At 53.0% G+C, this 12,964-nt stretch overlaps 1 protein-coding gene across 1 annotated transcript in view; it reads left to right on the top strand.

Moving 5' to 3' along the window:
• Positions 1–11,743: 11,743 nt before the first annotated feature.
• Positions 11,744–12,964, top strand: part of NEURL1B (neuralized E3 ubiquitin protein ligase 1B) — a 33,577-nt gene continuing 32,356 nt past the window's right edge. The window contains exon 1 of the mRNA XM_036391622.2: positions 11,744–11,847. Coding sequence (XP_036247515.1) covers positions 11,817–11,847 — 31 coding nt within the window. The 5' untranslated portion in view covers positions 11,744–11,816. The remainder of the gene's footprint in view (positions 11,848–12,964) is intronic.

Here is a 12,964-nt window from a genome sequence, read left to right on the forward strand (position 1 = left end):
CATCTGCAGGGCTTTAGGATCCCTGGTTGCAGTGGTTTAAGGTCACTTGTACAGTGGTTTAGGATCCCTGGTTACAGAGTTTAGGATCCCTGGTTACAGTGGTTTAAGGTCACTAGTTACAGTGGCTTAGGATCCCTGGTTTGAGGTCACTGATTATGCTGATTTAAGGGCCACTGGTTACAGTGGTTTAGGATCCTTGGTTACAGTGGTTTGGGATCTCTGGTTTCACTGGTTTAAGGTCTGGTTACTGTGGTTCAGGATCCCTGGTTACAGTGGTTTAGGATCACTGGTTACACTGGTTCAAAGTCCCTGATTACACTGGTTTAAGATCACTGGTTACAGTGGTTTAGGATCCTGGTTACAGCAGTTTAGTATCACTGGTTACAGTGGTTTAGGATCCCTGCTTACACTGGTTTAAGGCCCCTGGTTAGAGTGATTTAGGATCCCTGGTTACACTAGTTTAAGGCCCCTGGTTACAGTGATTTAGGATCTCTGCTTACACTGGTTTAAGGGCCCTGGTTACAGTGGTTTAGAATCCCTGGTTACGGTGGATAAAATTCCCTGGTTACACTGATTTAAAGTCCCTGATTACAGTGGTTTAAAGTCTCTGGTTACACTGGTTTAAGGCCCCTGGTTACAGTGGTTTAGGATCCCTGGTTACAGTGGTTTAGGATCCCTGGTTACAGTGGTTTAGGATCCCTGTTACAGTGGTTTAAGGCCCCTGGTTACAGTGGTTTAGGATCCCTGTTACACTGATTTAAAGTCCCTGGTTACAGTGGTTTAGGATCCCTGTTACACTGGTTTAAGGCCCCTGGTTACAGTGGTTTAAGGCCCCTGGTTACAGTGGTTTAGGATCCCTGTTACACTGGTTTAAGGCCCCTGGTTACAGTGGTTTAGGATCCCTGTTACACTGGTTTAAGGCCCCTGGTTACAGTGGTTTAAGGCCCCTGGTTACAGTGGTTTAGGATCCCTGTTACACTGATTTAAAGTCCCTGGTTACAGTGGTTTAGGATCCCTGTTACACTGGTTTAAGGCCCCTGGTTACAGTGGTTTAGGATCCCTGTTACACTGGACCCACCCTTGTGCTCCCTGGTGTCTCGCCCCAGCCCCTTTTCCCGCAGTGGGGACACAGAGCCAGGCCTGGCCGTGGCACCAGAGGGCAGGGCCAGCCCGAGAGCTGCCCCGCTGTGCCCTCGAGCCAGCCCTGCAGGGCAATGGTGCCCAAAGGTCCCCTGCACCCAGCTCTGTGTCACAGCTGTGCTCCTGCTGCCATCCCAGGCAGCTCCATCTGCTCCTACAGGCAGCTCAACCCGTGCTGCCTCCAAAGGGTTTTTATTTTTATTTTTTCCGTGGTTCTTGGTGAGCCCTGGAGTGGGAAAATCCCTGCAGAGTTTGGTCTGGGCTGCAGAGAGCCCCACAGGCCCTGCCCCAGAGAGTCCCTGCCCTTTAGGTGGCTGGCAAGGAATAATTTGCTTTTTTAATTACACTTAATTATTACACAATAATTTGCTTTTTATTACACACAAGCACTTCTACAAATTCCTGAACCCAGCCTTTTGGTCAAAAGGTCCAACCTGAAACCTCTTGCAGGATTTTTTTTTTTGAATCAAAGCAGTTACTCTGATTTTTTTATTTTTTTTTTTCATGGCAGAAAAGGCAGCAAATCTCTAGGCTACCTGCTAGGGAAGAAAAAGCATGCACCATATGCAATGTAGCTCTTGCTCTAGCTCAGAAATGCCGAACTCTGGGAGAGAATTCGTCCCACCAAACGCCCACTAAGCACATTTTTTAAATCTGGTTTCTCAGCCTTTCGGGAAAGGAGAAGCAAAATCTTCTTGCCTGCTGGAACTGGGCCCCGTTTCATGAAATTAAATGGCTAAGGAGGGGAAAAAAAATATATCCAAGGCAAAGATGCTATTCTCAACAAAGGAAACAGTATATGCAACAGCTTCTGCAGCATTCCTGCAACATGATGTCTTTCCCTGCAGAGTCTCAGTCAGGAATTGATTGTCTGAGCAGAGAATTGCTCGATTCAGAAAGGCTTGGGGCACACTTCATGAAGCGTTTGCTGCAAGGATGAATAGCTGGGCATGTGTGTACATCAGTCTATAAATCATGGCTTGTTCTGCCCCGAGCAGGAGAGCTGAGCTGGGGCTCTGTCGCTGGGCTGGTGCTCTCAGGGCTGGGGATGAAGGCAGCAGTGTCCAACATGTGTGACCGACAGTGTCACAGGGGTCTGAGCGTGAGGGGAGAGACCAGGATCTGACTCCATGTGTCAGAAGGCTGATTTATTATTTTATGATATATATTATATTAAAACTATACTGAAGGAATTGAAGAGAGGATTTCATCAGAAGGCTGGCTAAGAATAGAATAGGAAGGAATCATAACAAAGATTTGTGGCTCGGACTCTCTGTCCGAGCCAGCTGGGCTGTGATTGACCATTAATTAGAAACAACCAATATGGGCCAATCCCAGATGCACCTGTTGCATTCCACAGCAGCAGATAATCAATGTTTACATTTTGTTCCTGAAGCCTCTCAGCTTCTCAAGAGGAAAAATCCTAAAAAAAGGATTTTTCATAAAAGATGTCTGTGACAAGCATGGGGTCAGGATTCGATGGCACAGCTCTGGAGGGACAATCTGTGACAAAGAGGAGGTGGCATTGATGGGAGAGCTGCAGCTCCCAAAGGGTGACAGCACTCCTGCTGCCCTGATGGGCTCTCACTAAGGGGAGATCTGGTGAGTGCCTCTCATCTGGGTTCTCTTTCATCCCAGATTTTTTCCCAAGCCATGTGTGGATTGTGGTTGGAGCTCCCAGCGTGTTTGGTGGCACTGCTGCTGTGAGTTGTCACTGCCACCCTTGCTGCCCTCCTGCTCAGGGGTGCTCTGCTGTTTGGGCTGATTTGGCTGGAATTTGGGTGAATTCTGCCCCCCTCTGGGGGGTTCTGGAGGAGGGTGGGAGCTGGCAGCAGCCTCAGAGCTGAGAGATGCTGCAGGAGGGCCCTGCAAGGAGCTGTGCTGTGACCAGGGGTCCTGTGGGAGCTGCTGAGCAGGGAGGGGAGGGCTCAGGTGACCTGGGGAGCTGCCACATGTGTCCCTCCTGCTCTCCAGGCAGTGCCCTTTGGGCAGCAGAAATGATGCCCTGCGTGTCCCCCTCCTTGGGGCAAGCCAGAGGAGCCCACAGCAGGGCCAGACCTGAACCCCCCAGCCCAATCCTGTTTTCTGTCAGCCGGTCTGGTTTCCCAGGAGGGAATCTCTTCTAGGAAAGCCCCAGGGAAAAGCTGTGGGACCAGCCAGGAATCCCTGCAGCGCCCAGCTGTGAGCCCACAGCCAAGGCTGAGGGACATCCTGAGCCTCTCATGCTGGGCTGGGTTCTCTCCATAAGCCCTGTGGGTGTTCAGTTCAATATCACAGTGGCTCTGTGTCCCTGGCTCACCCCATGGGTGTTTTTCCCCAGAGATGACAGCCTGGGGACAGGCCCTGGCATGGCAGGTGCAGCTGGGCAGAGCTGCAGGGTTTTGGTGGGCTCTGCTCTGCCCCTGCCCATGAGAAGCTGTCCCCCAGCCCCTCAGGCAGTGCCTTTGTGCCTGGTAGTGGCACAGGAGCACAGGCATTGCCTGGGCACAGAGATTCTTGCTTATAAATTAACTGCAAGTCACCAAGGGTCAGCTCCTTTTTGCTCTATTGTGCATGAAAAGTTCAGGAGGGTCAGGCAAGGAGTGAAATATGGTTTTTTCCTGAATAATTTTCTGCCTACCCAGTAGCTCTGTGTCCTCTCTTAGTGCTTTATTTCAAGAGAAAAACTCCTAAGTAGAGACTTAAGAAGTTGGTCCCGTTTTTAGAAGGTGACGGAGTAAATGCAGGATTTGTCTTGGTTTGGTTTGGTTTGGTTTTCCCATGAGCACCTAAAATGTAAAATATTATCAAGTGCTGCATTTCCAAGTGGCCTTTCAGTCATTGCCCTGCCTGGGGAAATCAGTAACAGGTGAAAGAGTTCCAAGCAGGGGCAGATGAGCTCCTCTGTTTGTGTTTCTCACTTGTCATCTGCTCCCCAAAGAGCTCCCAGAGGTCAGACAATTCTGTCTGCCTGCTTTGTCTGCCACTGAGAGCTGTCCTGGGAAAAGCTGGGCTTTAGGCAGCCCCAGCCCTGCTTTTCTCTCCCAGTTCTGACAGATTTGCCTTGGCTGCTTTTCACAGCGCTCAGAGAAACCCTCCTGCCAGCAAATGTAGGGGGTTTTGGTTTTTTTTCTTTTTCATTTCTTCCTCAGAATTTTCTTCCTCCTTCTGGGGAGGATTTCTCAGTCTCCCAGAACCTGTCATGTGGTATTTGTGTCTCATGAAATGCATCCTGCTGGCTTGTGGGAACGCTGCTGCCTCTGATCCCAGAGCAGGGGCTGTGGGAATGGGGCAAGGCAGATCAGGGATTCAGGGATGGGTTTGGGAATGGGGCAAGGCAGGTGTCAGGGATTCAGGGATGGGTTTGGGAATGGGGCAAGGCAGATCAGGGATTCAGGGATGGATTTGGGAATGGGGCAAGGCAGGTGTCAGGGATTCAGGGAGGGGTTTGGGAATGGGGCAAGGCAGATCAGGGATTCAGGGATGGGTTTGGGAATGGGGCAAGGCAGATCAGGGGTTCAGGGATGGATTTGGGAATGGGGCAAGGCAGATCAGGGGTTCAGGGATGGATTTGGGAATGGTGCAAGGCAGGTGTCAGGGATTCAGGGATGGGTTTGGGAATGGGGCAAGGCAGATCAGGGATTCAGGGGTTCAGGGATGGATTTGGGAATGGTACAGAGGCAAATCAGGGATTCAGGGATGGGATGGATTTGGGAATGGTACAGAGGCAAATCAGGGATTCAGGGATGGGTTTGGGAATGGTACAAGGGCAGATCAGGGATTCAGGGATGGATTTAGGAATGGTGCAAGGCAGATCAGGGATTCAGGGATGGGATGGATTTAGGAATGGGGCAAGGCAGATATCAGGGATTCAGGGATTCAGGGATGGATTTGGGAATGGTGCAGAGGCAGATCAGGGATTCAGGGATGGATTTAGGAATGGTGCAGAAGCAGATATCAGGGATTCAGGGATGGGATGGATTTGGGAATGGTGCAGAGGCAGATCAGGGATTCAGGGATGGATTTGGGAATGGGGCAAGGCAGATCAGGGATTCAGGGATTCAGGGATGGATCTGGGAATGGGCACCATCTCTCCTGCCTGCCCAGTGCCCCTTGGCTAAATATGGGTCAGTTTGCATTTCCCAGAAGCACGGGGAATGGAAAGCCTGGGGGGTCAGGGGTAACCCTGGCAGATGTTGCACTCTGGGTTTGTTTGTTTGGATCTCCAGAGCACTCTCTGATCCCAGACTTTTCCTCTCTGGGGAAGCTGATTCCGGAATTTCGGGCCAGCCTGAAGTGGATGAGCGTCCCCAGCTCCTGGGTCACACACACTTCCACTTCCCCTGTGGAGGCTGCCCATCCCCACAGGGACACTGGGAGCCTCCCCAAGGGGAAGGGGAAGGGGAGAGGAGCTTCCCCAAGCATTTATTTATTTATTTAATCGATATTTGTCAGAAACAATGCTCGTTTTCCAAAGAGTCGCAGATTGCAAATCTTCAGGTTTCCTGTTAGGAATTCCTCCTCACCATCTGAAAATCCTTGTCCCCGGTTAGCCTGGGATTGGTACCCAGCATCCAGAGGCTGCATCCAGCCCTTCCCAAGATCAGCCTGTTGCACTGCAGAGTCCTTCTGCTTTCCTTGCCTTTCTGAAATAACAATTTGCTTTTACATAATGTTCTTAAAACCCCCTGGGTGAGCATTAGCTGACCCTGCTGAAGACTCAGGCGTGTTCCTGCTCTGCAGATGAAGGAAGGAGGGCAGGAGGAGGGTGCCAAATTTGTGAAGGTCACACAGCAGAGCAGGAGCAGAGCTCGGGCTGCAATTCCCTCCTGCTCCTTCTCTCCTGCTCCAGGCTCTGGCACACAGCACTGAGAGCCCAAATTAAGAGATTATAATGCATAATCCACGCTGGTGTGCCAAGAATTCTCTAAATCATATTACACTGTCACATAAAATGATGACTCATTTGGTAACACAGCCCACAACCAGTTCCTTTATGTTAAAATTATGTGGACAAGACTGGATTTAAAAAGAAGAAGGAGAGCTTGTTGTGTGTGTAGTGAATGCTGAGTTATAGATGCTTTCATGGATGTTATTTTGGCTGATGCTGAAGGAGCATTTGTGAGCCTGTTTGTTGACAGTGGTGCTGGGGACCAGAGATGCTGACATCCCACTAACAATAATAGGAACTGCCTCTGTTTGTTTCTAAATTGGAATTTCTTCCTTCCATGGGCCCAGCCCACCCTCCACCCCCACAGGAGGAAAGGGCACTGCTCTGGGGCTGGCAAGGGAGCATCTCCCAGCAGGGCTGGAATTGAGGGCTGCAGGGATGGCCCTTGGTCCATCATGGCCAGGAGCCCTCTCCTCCCCACAGCCCTGGGAAGGTGGAGAGAAAGCAGCTTTGTTTACCTACAGCATGAAGGGTGTGGAATTAGCCCAGTTACACTCTCCCCAGGAGAAGATGCTGTCACAAGTCTCTCCCTTTCTGCCTCTGTTCTCCTTGTTCCTCCCTGCATCATCATCATCATCATCCTCCTCGCTGCCACCCCAGCTCCTGCCCTTGCTGGCAGCCTCTGCTGCTGTTTGGGGACTGTCATTATCCTCCCAAAGCCACTTGGGACGTGGCAGCTGTGAGTGACACTGAGCTGTGCTGTGGTTTCACCATTTCCTTTTCCTCTCTCTGCCTGGGCTTTAATTCCTGCAGCTGAGGAATCCGTGGCCAAATCCCTTTCTGCCAGCAATGCCCACATGTTCCTCAGCTCAGAGCTGCTCTGGCATCTTGTCAGAGGTGGCTTCTGCATCCCCTGTGTGGCTGGCACGTGCCACAACCTGCACCCTGAGCAGAGAACCCCATCAGGGCAGGTGCTCCCTGCTCCTTTGGGCATCTGCCCACAAAGTCCATCCATCCCTGCAGGCTTCCCTTCCCTGGCTGCACCACATCCTGTGGGTCAGCAGCACTCTGCCCTATACTCCACAAAGTGTGGTTTGGTGTCCCAGTTTTGGGTAAATAAGCCAAGTCTCCAGCAGGCTCTGAGGGCAAGGATCAGGAAACAGCTTCAGCCTCTGCGTAGTCAAGGCCAGTTCAAGAAGCTCTTTGCAAGATTTTCCTACTGTTGTGCTGGAACCTCCTGCTTCCCTTCATTTCTTAGAGGGGAAAAAAGAAGTCAGAACCAGTTTGGGAGAGTGACCTGTGGAGACCCTGAGCATCCTGTGCTGGTGCTGGGAGCAGGGCAGGGAGGGAATTGCTGCCAGCAGTCAGGAGGCGTGGGTGGCAGGAGGGCTTTGTGTGCTGCTGGAGGATGCTCTGTACATGCATCCCTCCTAAACAAATACCTCTTTAAGTGTGTGTGATGGGAATTCAGCTTTTTTTTTTTCTTCTTTTTTTTTTTTCCACTCATCTCCAAGTAGGAGAGAGGCTTATTAGTACTCTCCTTCCATAGGCAAGATGCGGAGGCTGGGAAGTTGTGAGACGAGTTACATTTGCTTTGATCAGGCAAATCTGCTCTCTCCTGGACAGGCCCTTCAGCCAGGAGGAGGAGGGGAGAAAGCACAAGGTGCTGGCAGGAGCTCCAGGGGGAAGCTCATAAAAGCACCCAGCACAGCCAGGGAAATGAACTCGTGTCAGGAGGAAGGAATTGTTTCCATGCTGGATAAGCACCTGTTGAAGAAAATGTGTTGAATGTCACTGATGTGCATTCAGAGGAGCTGCACTCTCTTGGCCAAGGTGGTGTTTGCAAGCTGGAAGGGCATTTTAGGCTGGGACAGTCCCCTGATGTCTTTTTTAGGGGATTTTCCATCTGCAGCCTCTGAGAATTCCCAGGGAGCTCCTGCTAAGCAGGGGAAGGAAAGGGAGGTTTCAAGGTGATGGAAGGGAAGGAGGTTTGGGCAGCCTCAGAGCTCCAGGCAGATGGAGCTGGAAGAGAAATGGATGCTCTGAGCCTCTCCTCAGATTCAGTCACAGAGAAGGGAAAGGATCCAGGGCTGAGGGTGCAGGGTGTGAAACAGGAGCAGCTGGCAGTGCCTGGGCTGTGCAGCAGGGCTGGGCACAGGAATCTGCTCTTTGGGAAGGACAGAGAACTCTGGGAGCTCCCCGGGATTGCTCTGTGAGTGGGACTGACCTGGCCAGTTTGAGAGTGGAGGGGCAGAGCTGTTTGTGGAGGCAGCCAGGGGCAGGGGCTCTGCCAGCCAGGGAAGGTGATCCCACCCTGAACAGGGATCTGGGATGGGAGGAGGCTCCCCTGGAGGGCAGGAGGGCTCCCAGCCCCACAGACACTCGGATTTCTCAGGGTTTTGTCTGGCTGCTGCTGGAAGAGCCCAGCCTGTCATTATTTGCTGCCATCTGTTAGAGACACGAATGGCAGCTGCTCCCAGTGGTACCGCACAGCTCACAGCGGCTTTCAGCCCCCAAAACTCGAGCCCCCGGGGGATTTACAAAGACAATGAAACCCATCTGATGCCGTAAGAAGAGTTCCTCGTTGGGCTGGTAACAATCAGTGGAAGTTTAGCTGTTCCTTGTATGCTATGTGCATCTTTGGGAACATTACATTTATACAAAGGTGTTTATATCACTGCTAATATTTCCCTCTCTGAGAGAGAGGCCTGGCCTGTGTGGGTGCTTAGAGGAGGGTTTGTGTCAGATTCCTGTCTGCGACAAACCTCAAGTGGAATTCATCACATTTTTGATTCAGGAAGAAATTTGTCTCTCTTTTCTTTTTTTTTTTTTTTGGTCCATTTTGAAAGGCCTGGGTACACACCCCTGCACAGTGAGATTTAGAAGTGATTACACTGAGCTGGGAAGCAGCTGTCTGACATCAGTGGGATACAGAAAGCCTCCCAAAGACTTTTTCCTTTGCATAATATTATCCTGATCAGACTCCACTGATCCCACTAAGATGAATTTGTTATGGGGAGCAATAGAAAATGCAGAGGGAGAAGCAACTAAAATGTGTGCAGCTAAAAGTGTCCAGTCCTACGAGCTGGATCCAGCTCAGTTTTGTGGCTGCTCCAGAGCTCTGCTCCCCAGCTTGCCCATGGCCAAGCTGTGACCTTGTACAAATCTCCTGGGTTCTCTGTGGCTCGGTTTCATCCCTCATGAAATGAGGATATTGTCACTCACCTTGTCTGCAAAACGCTCTGAGGTCTAGTGGTAAAAATTGCTGGGAAGGAGCTTAGGTGAGATTACAGTTTTGTATTTCTGGGAGTGCAGATAGAGCAGAGCTGTGTGTGCAGGTCAGGCTGTGCCTGGCCAGCGAGGGCAGACAGGGCAGGAGATTTCTTCAGAGGCACACAGAGGAAATTGCTGAAGTGTGTTGTGATCAAGAGTTATCAAAACTTGCTGGAGCAGAAAGAATCTTAAAATGCTAATGAGCTTCTGTCTGTGGAGCCTTGCTTGGGGCAGTTTCTGCTTTTCTCCAGGCTGACTTTGCAGTGCTGCTCAGGCCCTGCTCAGGGTCCAGTCCTGGCTCTCTTTTACTCTCTCTTTCTGGGGAGGGTGAGAATCCTCCTGGCTGAACCCTTTCCCAGGAGTGTTGTTTTGCATTGTGAGAAGCAGGTTATGTTAACAAACTCTCAGTTTTCACAATGCCAAGAGCAGGAATGCTGGTTGCACTCCAGCAGGCAACCTCCGTGTCCCAAGGATGTGCATTCCCATTTCATTGTCTTCTATTTTTACCCCGTTTTGGGGAGGAGGAAGGGCTGGGACACCCTTGGGGCGGGCAGTGTGCGGGCTGGCGTGGCCGGGGTGTGGCAGGAGGGACAGGGACAGGGACAGGGACAGGGAGGTGACACCCTCCCAGCCCGCACACGGCACACACATGAGCAGCCCCCGGCTGCTGCCGCCGGCTTTTGAAGGCGAATTGAAACCCTAAAATAACAACTGCCACTCCCTGCTGAGGGAAAGCAGCCGCGATTAGCGGAGCCTCCCACTGCCCGCTGTCTGGTGACACAAGGACTTTCCCCTCTGTGACAAGAGGGTGACATTGCCGCCCTCCCCTTGTCCCCCAGGAGGAGCACTGGGCTCCTGCTGCCCTCTGGCAGCTCCTGCAGCAAAGGGAGTGGGAGACATGTGCTAACCCAAGGAGACAGCAGATGGGTGCAGGCGCTTTTAAGAACAGCTGCTGGTGTCTCACTCAATAATCCCATTTTTAACAAATCCCTATGATAGCGAAAAAATGCTGGAAATTGGGTTTTTCTGTCCTCTCTCATCTCTCGAGCCACACTTGACCTGTTCAACATGATCTAGGGATTAAAGGCTTGTTATTTTAGCTTCTCTATAATAGATCAGAGGCTGATCTCTGTCAGGCTATTGAGCTACTATTCCTTGGCTCTCCCCCTCTTCCCACTTCTCCTTTTGTGTCCCAGGTTCTGTGACAGTCCAGAGATGTGACTCCTGCTAGGGGACACTTTTCCCCAGCACTGTGCACCGTGTCATCAGCCCAAGGTGCTGGCTGCTGAACATTTTGGAGCTCTGAGGCTCCCAATTCTAAAGTCTTAAGACTCTGGAAGCTGGGCAGGGAGGGAAGGCTTGGCACCCTCCCTTGTCAGCATCGTCACCCCTCGGGCCAGGAGGAGGGAGGGGTGGGGAGGGAGCCTTGCTCTTCCCCGGGGGGGCTCCAAAGGTGTTTTTCTGTCTGAGACCCGAAGGAGGGAAGCTGTGGAGCCGATTCTGTCGGCGCTGAGCTCTCGGCTGTGGGCTGAGGTGTCCTTGGTCACCGCCGTGCTTCGAACTAATCACGCCTTTGCCGACACAACACTGCTGCTAATTCCCTCGGTGCCCAGGTGGGGAAGCCGTGTCACCGAGATGCAAAGTGGCTTAGCCAAGGTCACCCGCAAGGAAATGGCACGGAGAGGGAGAGGGCTCAGCTCTATCGGCTCCCAGTGCTCCCCGGTGCAGCTGTGCCCTTCGGGAAGGTGTTGCCGATGGAGAGGTGTGCTTGTGCCACGGGAGAAAGAGGATTCTTTTTTTTACCCTAGGAGGGTGAGGCCAAACGTCTGTCGGAGTCTCTGGGGGCTTCGGGGGAGATCCGGGCCCGTGTTTGCCCAAATCCCCGGCTGGCAGCTCCTCCGACAGGTGCCAGTGGGTGCAACCCGGAGAGGCACCGGGACAGGGACAGGGAGCAGAGCGGCACATCCAGGAGAGGCACCGGGACAGGGATGGGAAGGAGAGCGGCACATCCCGGAGAGACACCGGGACAGGGATCGGGTCAGAGCAGCTCATCCCGGCGAGGCACAGGGGCAGGATTGGGGGCACAGCGGCACATCCCGGAGAGGGACAGGGGCAGGGATGGGGGTACAGGGGCACATCCCGGCGAGGCACAGGGACAGGGATGGGGGCACAGGGGCACATCCCGGCGAGGCACAGGGACAGGGATGGGGGTACAGGGGCACATCCCGGCGAGGCACAGGGGCAGGGATGGGGGCACAGCGGCACATCCCGGAGAGGCACCGGGACAGGGATGCGGGCACAGGGGCACATCCCGGCGAGGCACAGGGGCAGGGATGGGGGCACAGGGGCACATCCCGGCGAGGCACAGGGGCAGGGATGGGGGCACAGCAGCGGCACCCGCGGCTCGGGCGGGGCGGCTCCGCGGGGCGGGGCGGGGGCGGGCGCGGAGCGGCGGCGGGAGGCGGGCGCTGTCCATGGCCCTGCGGAGCTCCGGGCGGCCCCGGGCTCCGCCGCGCCGCCGAGCGAGCGAGCGATGGGCAACACGGTGCACAAGACGCTGGCAGGTACCGCCGGGGCCGCGGGGCTGCGGGCGGGGGGCGCCTCCTGCCCCGGGGACGCTGCGGGCGAGCGGTGGCGGCCGTGCCGCCCCTCCGCGGTCCGAGGCTCCCCGGGAGGAGCCGAGCGTGTGGGCAATGCCCGGGGAAGCCGAGCGTGTCGGCGATGCCCGGAGGAGCCGGGCGTTCGGGCGTTTCAGGGATTTTTCCGAGCCGCTCGCTGCCGGCGATGCGCGGCGGGCGGGGATGCTGAGCGCGGGGTGAAGCGGGGCTGATCCCGCAGCTGGAGCGGCGCTTCCCAGCCCTCGCACCCACTCCTCGGAGGGGCTCTCTGCTTCATTTCCCCTTCTCGTTATATTATTTTAATACAACTTTTTAATGGGGAGAGACGTCAGTTGTGCGGAGTGGCCGGGTGAAATGGTCGGTGGGCTGCCCTGCCTTTAAAATTGCCTTTTTAGCCAATTCTGCACTCAGACAAGAGACGTTCCGATTCTTTTCCTTTGCAAGTTCGTAACTGTGGGGCTCTCTCCCCCCTCGGAGAATCTGTGCATAATAAAAGCAGTTGGTCTCTATAGAATCAACAGTGTTGAATTACTGAGCCCTTGCCAGGCTGTATCTTCAGCTACTTTGCTTTTCTTCTCTTTTCTGCTCTTGCAGAGCTCCTGCATTGCATCCTTTGTACTTCAGGCTCCCATAAATAAAAAGGGTATTATTAAACTTATTTAAAGAAGCAGGAGGACCTATTGAACACATACACGTCTGCCTGTAATCAGCCAGGGAGCTGAATATAGAAATAAAGAGAGGAATAGATTAGCATTTGGATGTGCCATATATTGTCTTTGCAAAGAGAGGGTGCCTGGGACCTTCAGGGCACAAAAGAAAGCTGCTAAGCTCGTGGTTTAGCTATGAAGCAGTGATTAGATTTCTAGTTTCATCTCCTCTCGTTCTCTATTACATTTAAATGGGACATTAGCTCCTCTCACAATACGGAAGTCTTCATTTTTTTCAATACTTCGCCAACTGGCAAATAAAGACATCGTGAGGAGTGCATGACCTTGGAGGAAATTTATTTCGCTTTTTTGGCTTTTCAGCTGGGGGCACATGTAAAAAACCTGGGAGGGGAAAA

This window comes from Molothrus ater, chromosome 15 (genome assembly GCF_012460135.2).
Source record: "Molothrus ater isolate BHLD 08-10-18 breed brown headed cowbird chromosome 15, BPBGC_Mater_1.1, whole genome shotgun sequence".
Taxonomy (NCBI): Eukaryota; Metazoa; Chordata; class Aves; order Passeriformes; family Icteridae; genus Molothrus; species Molothrus ater.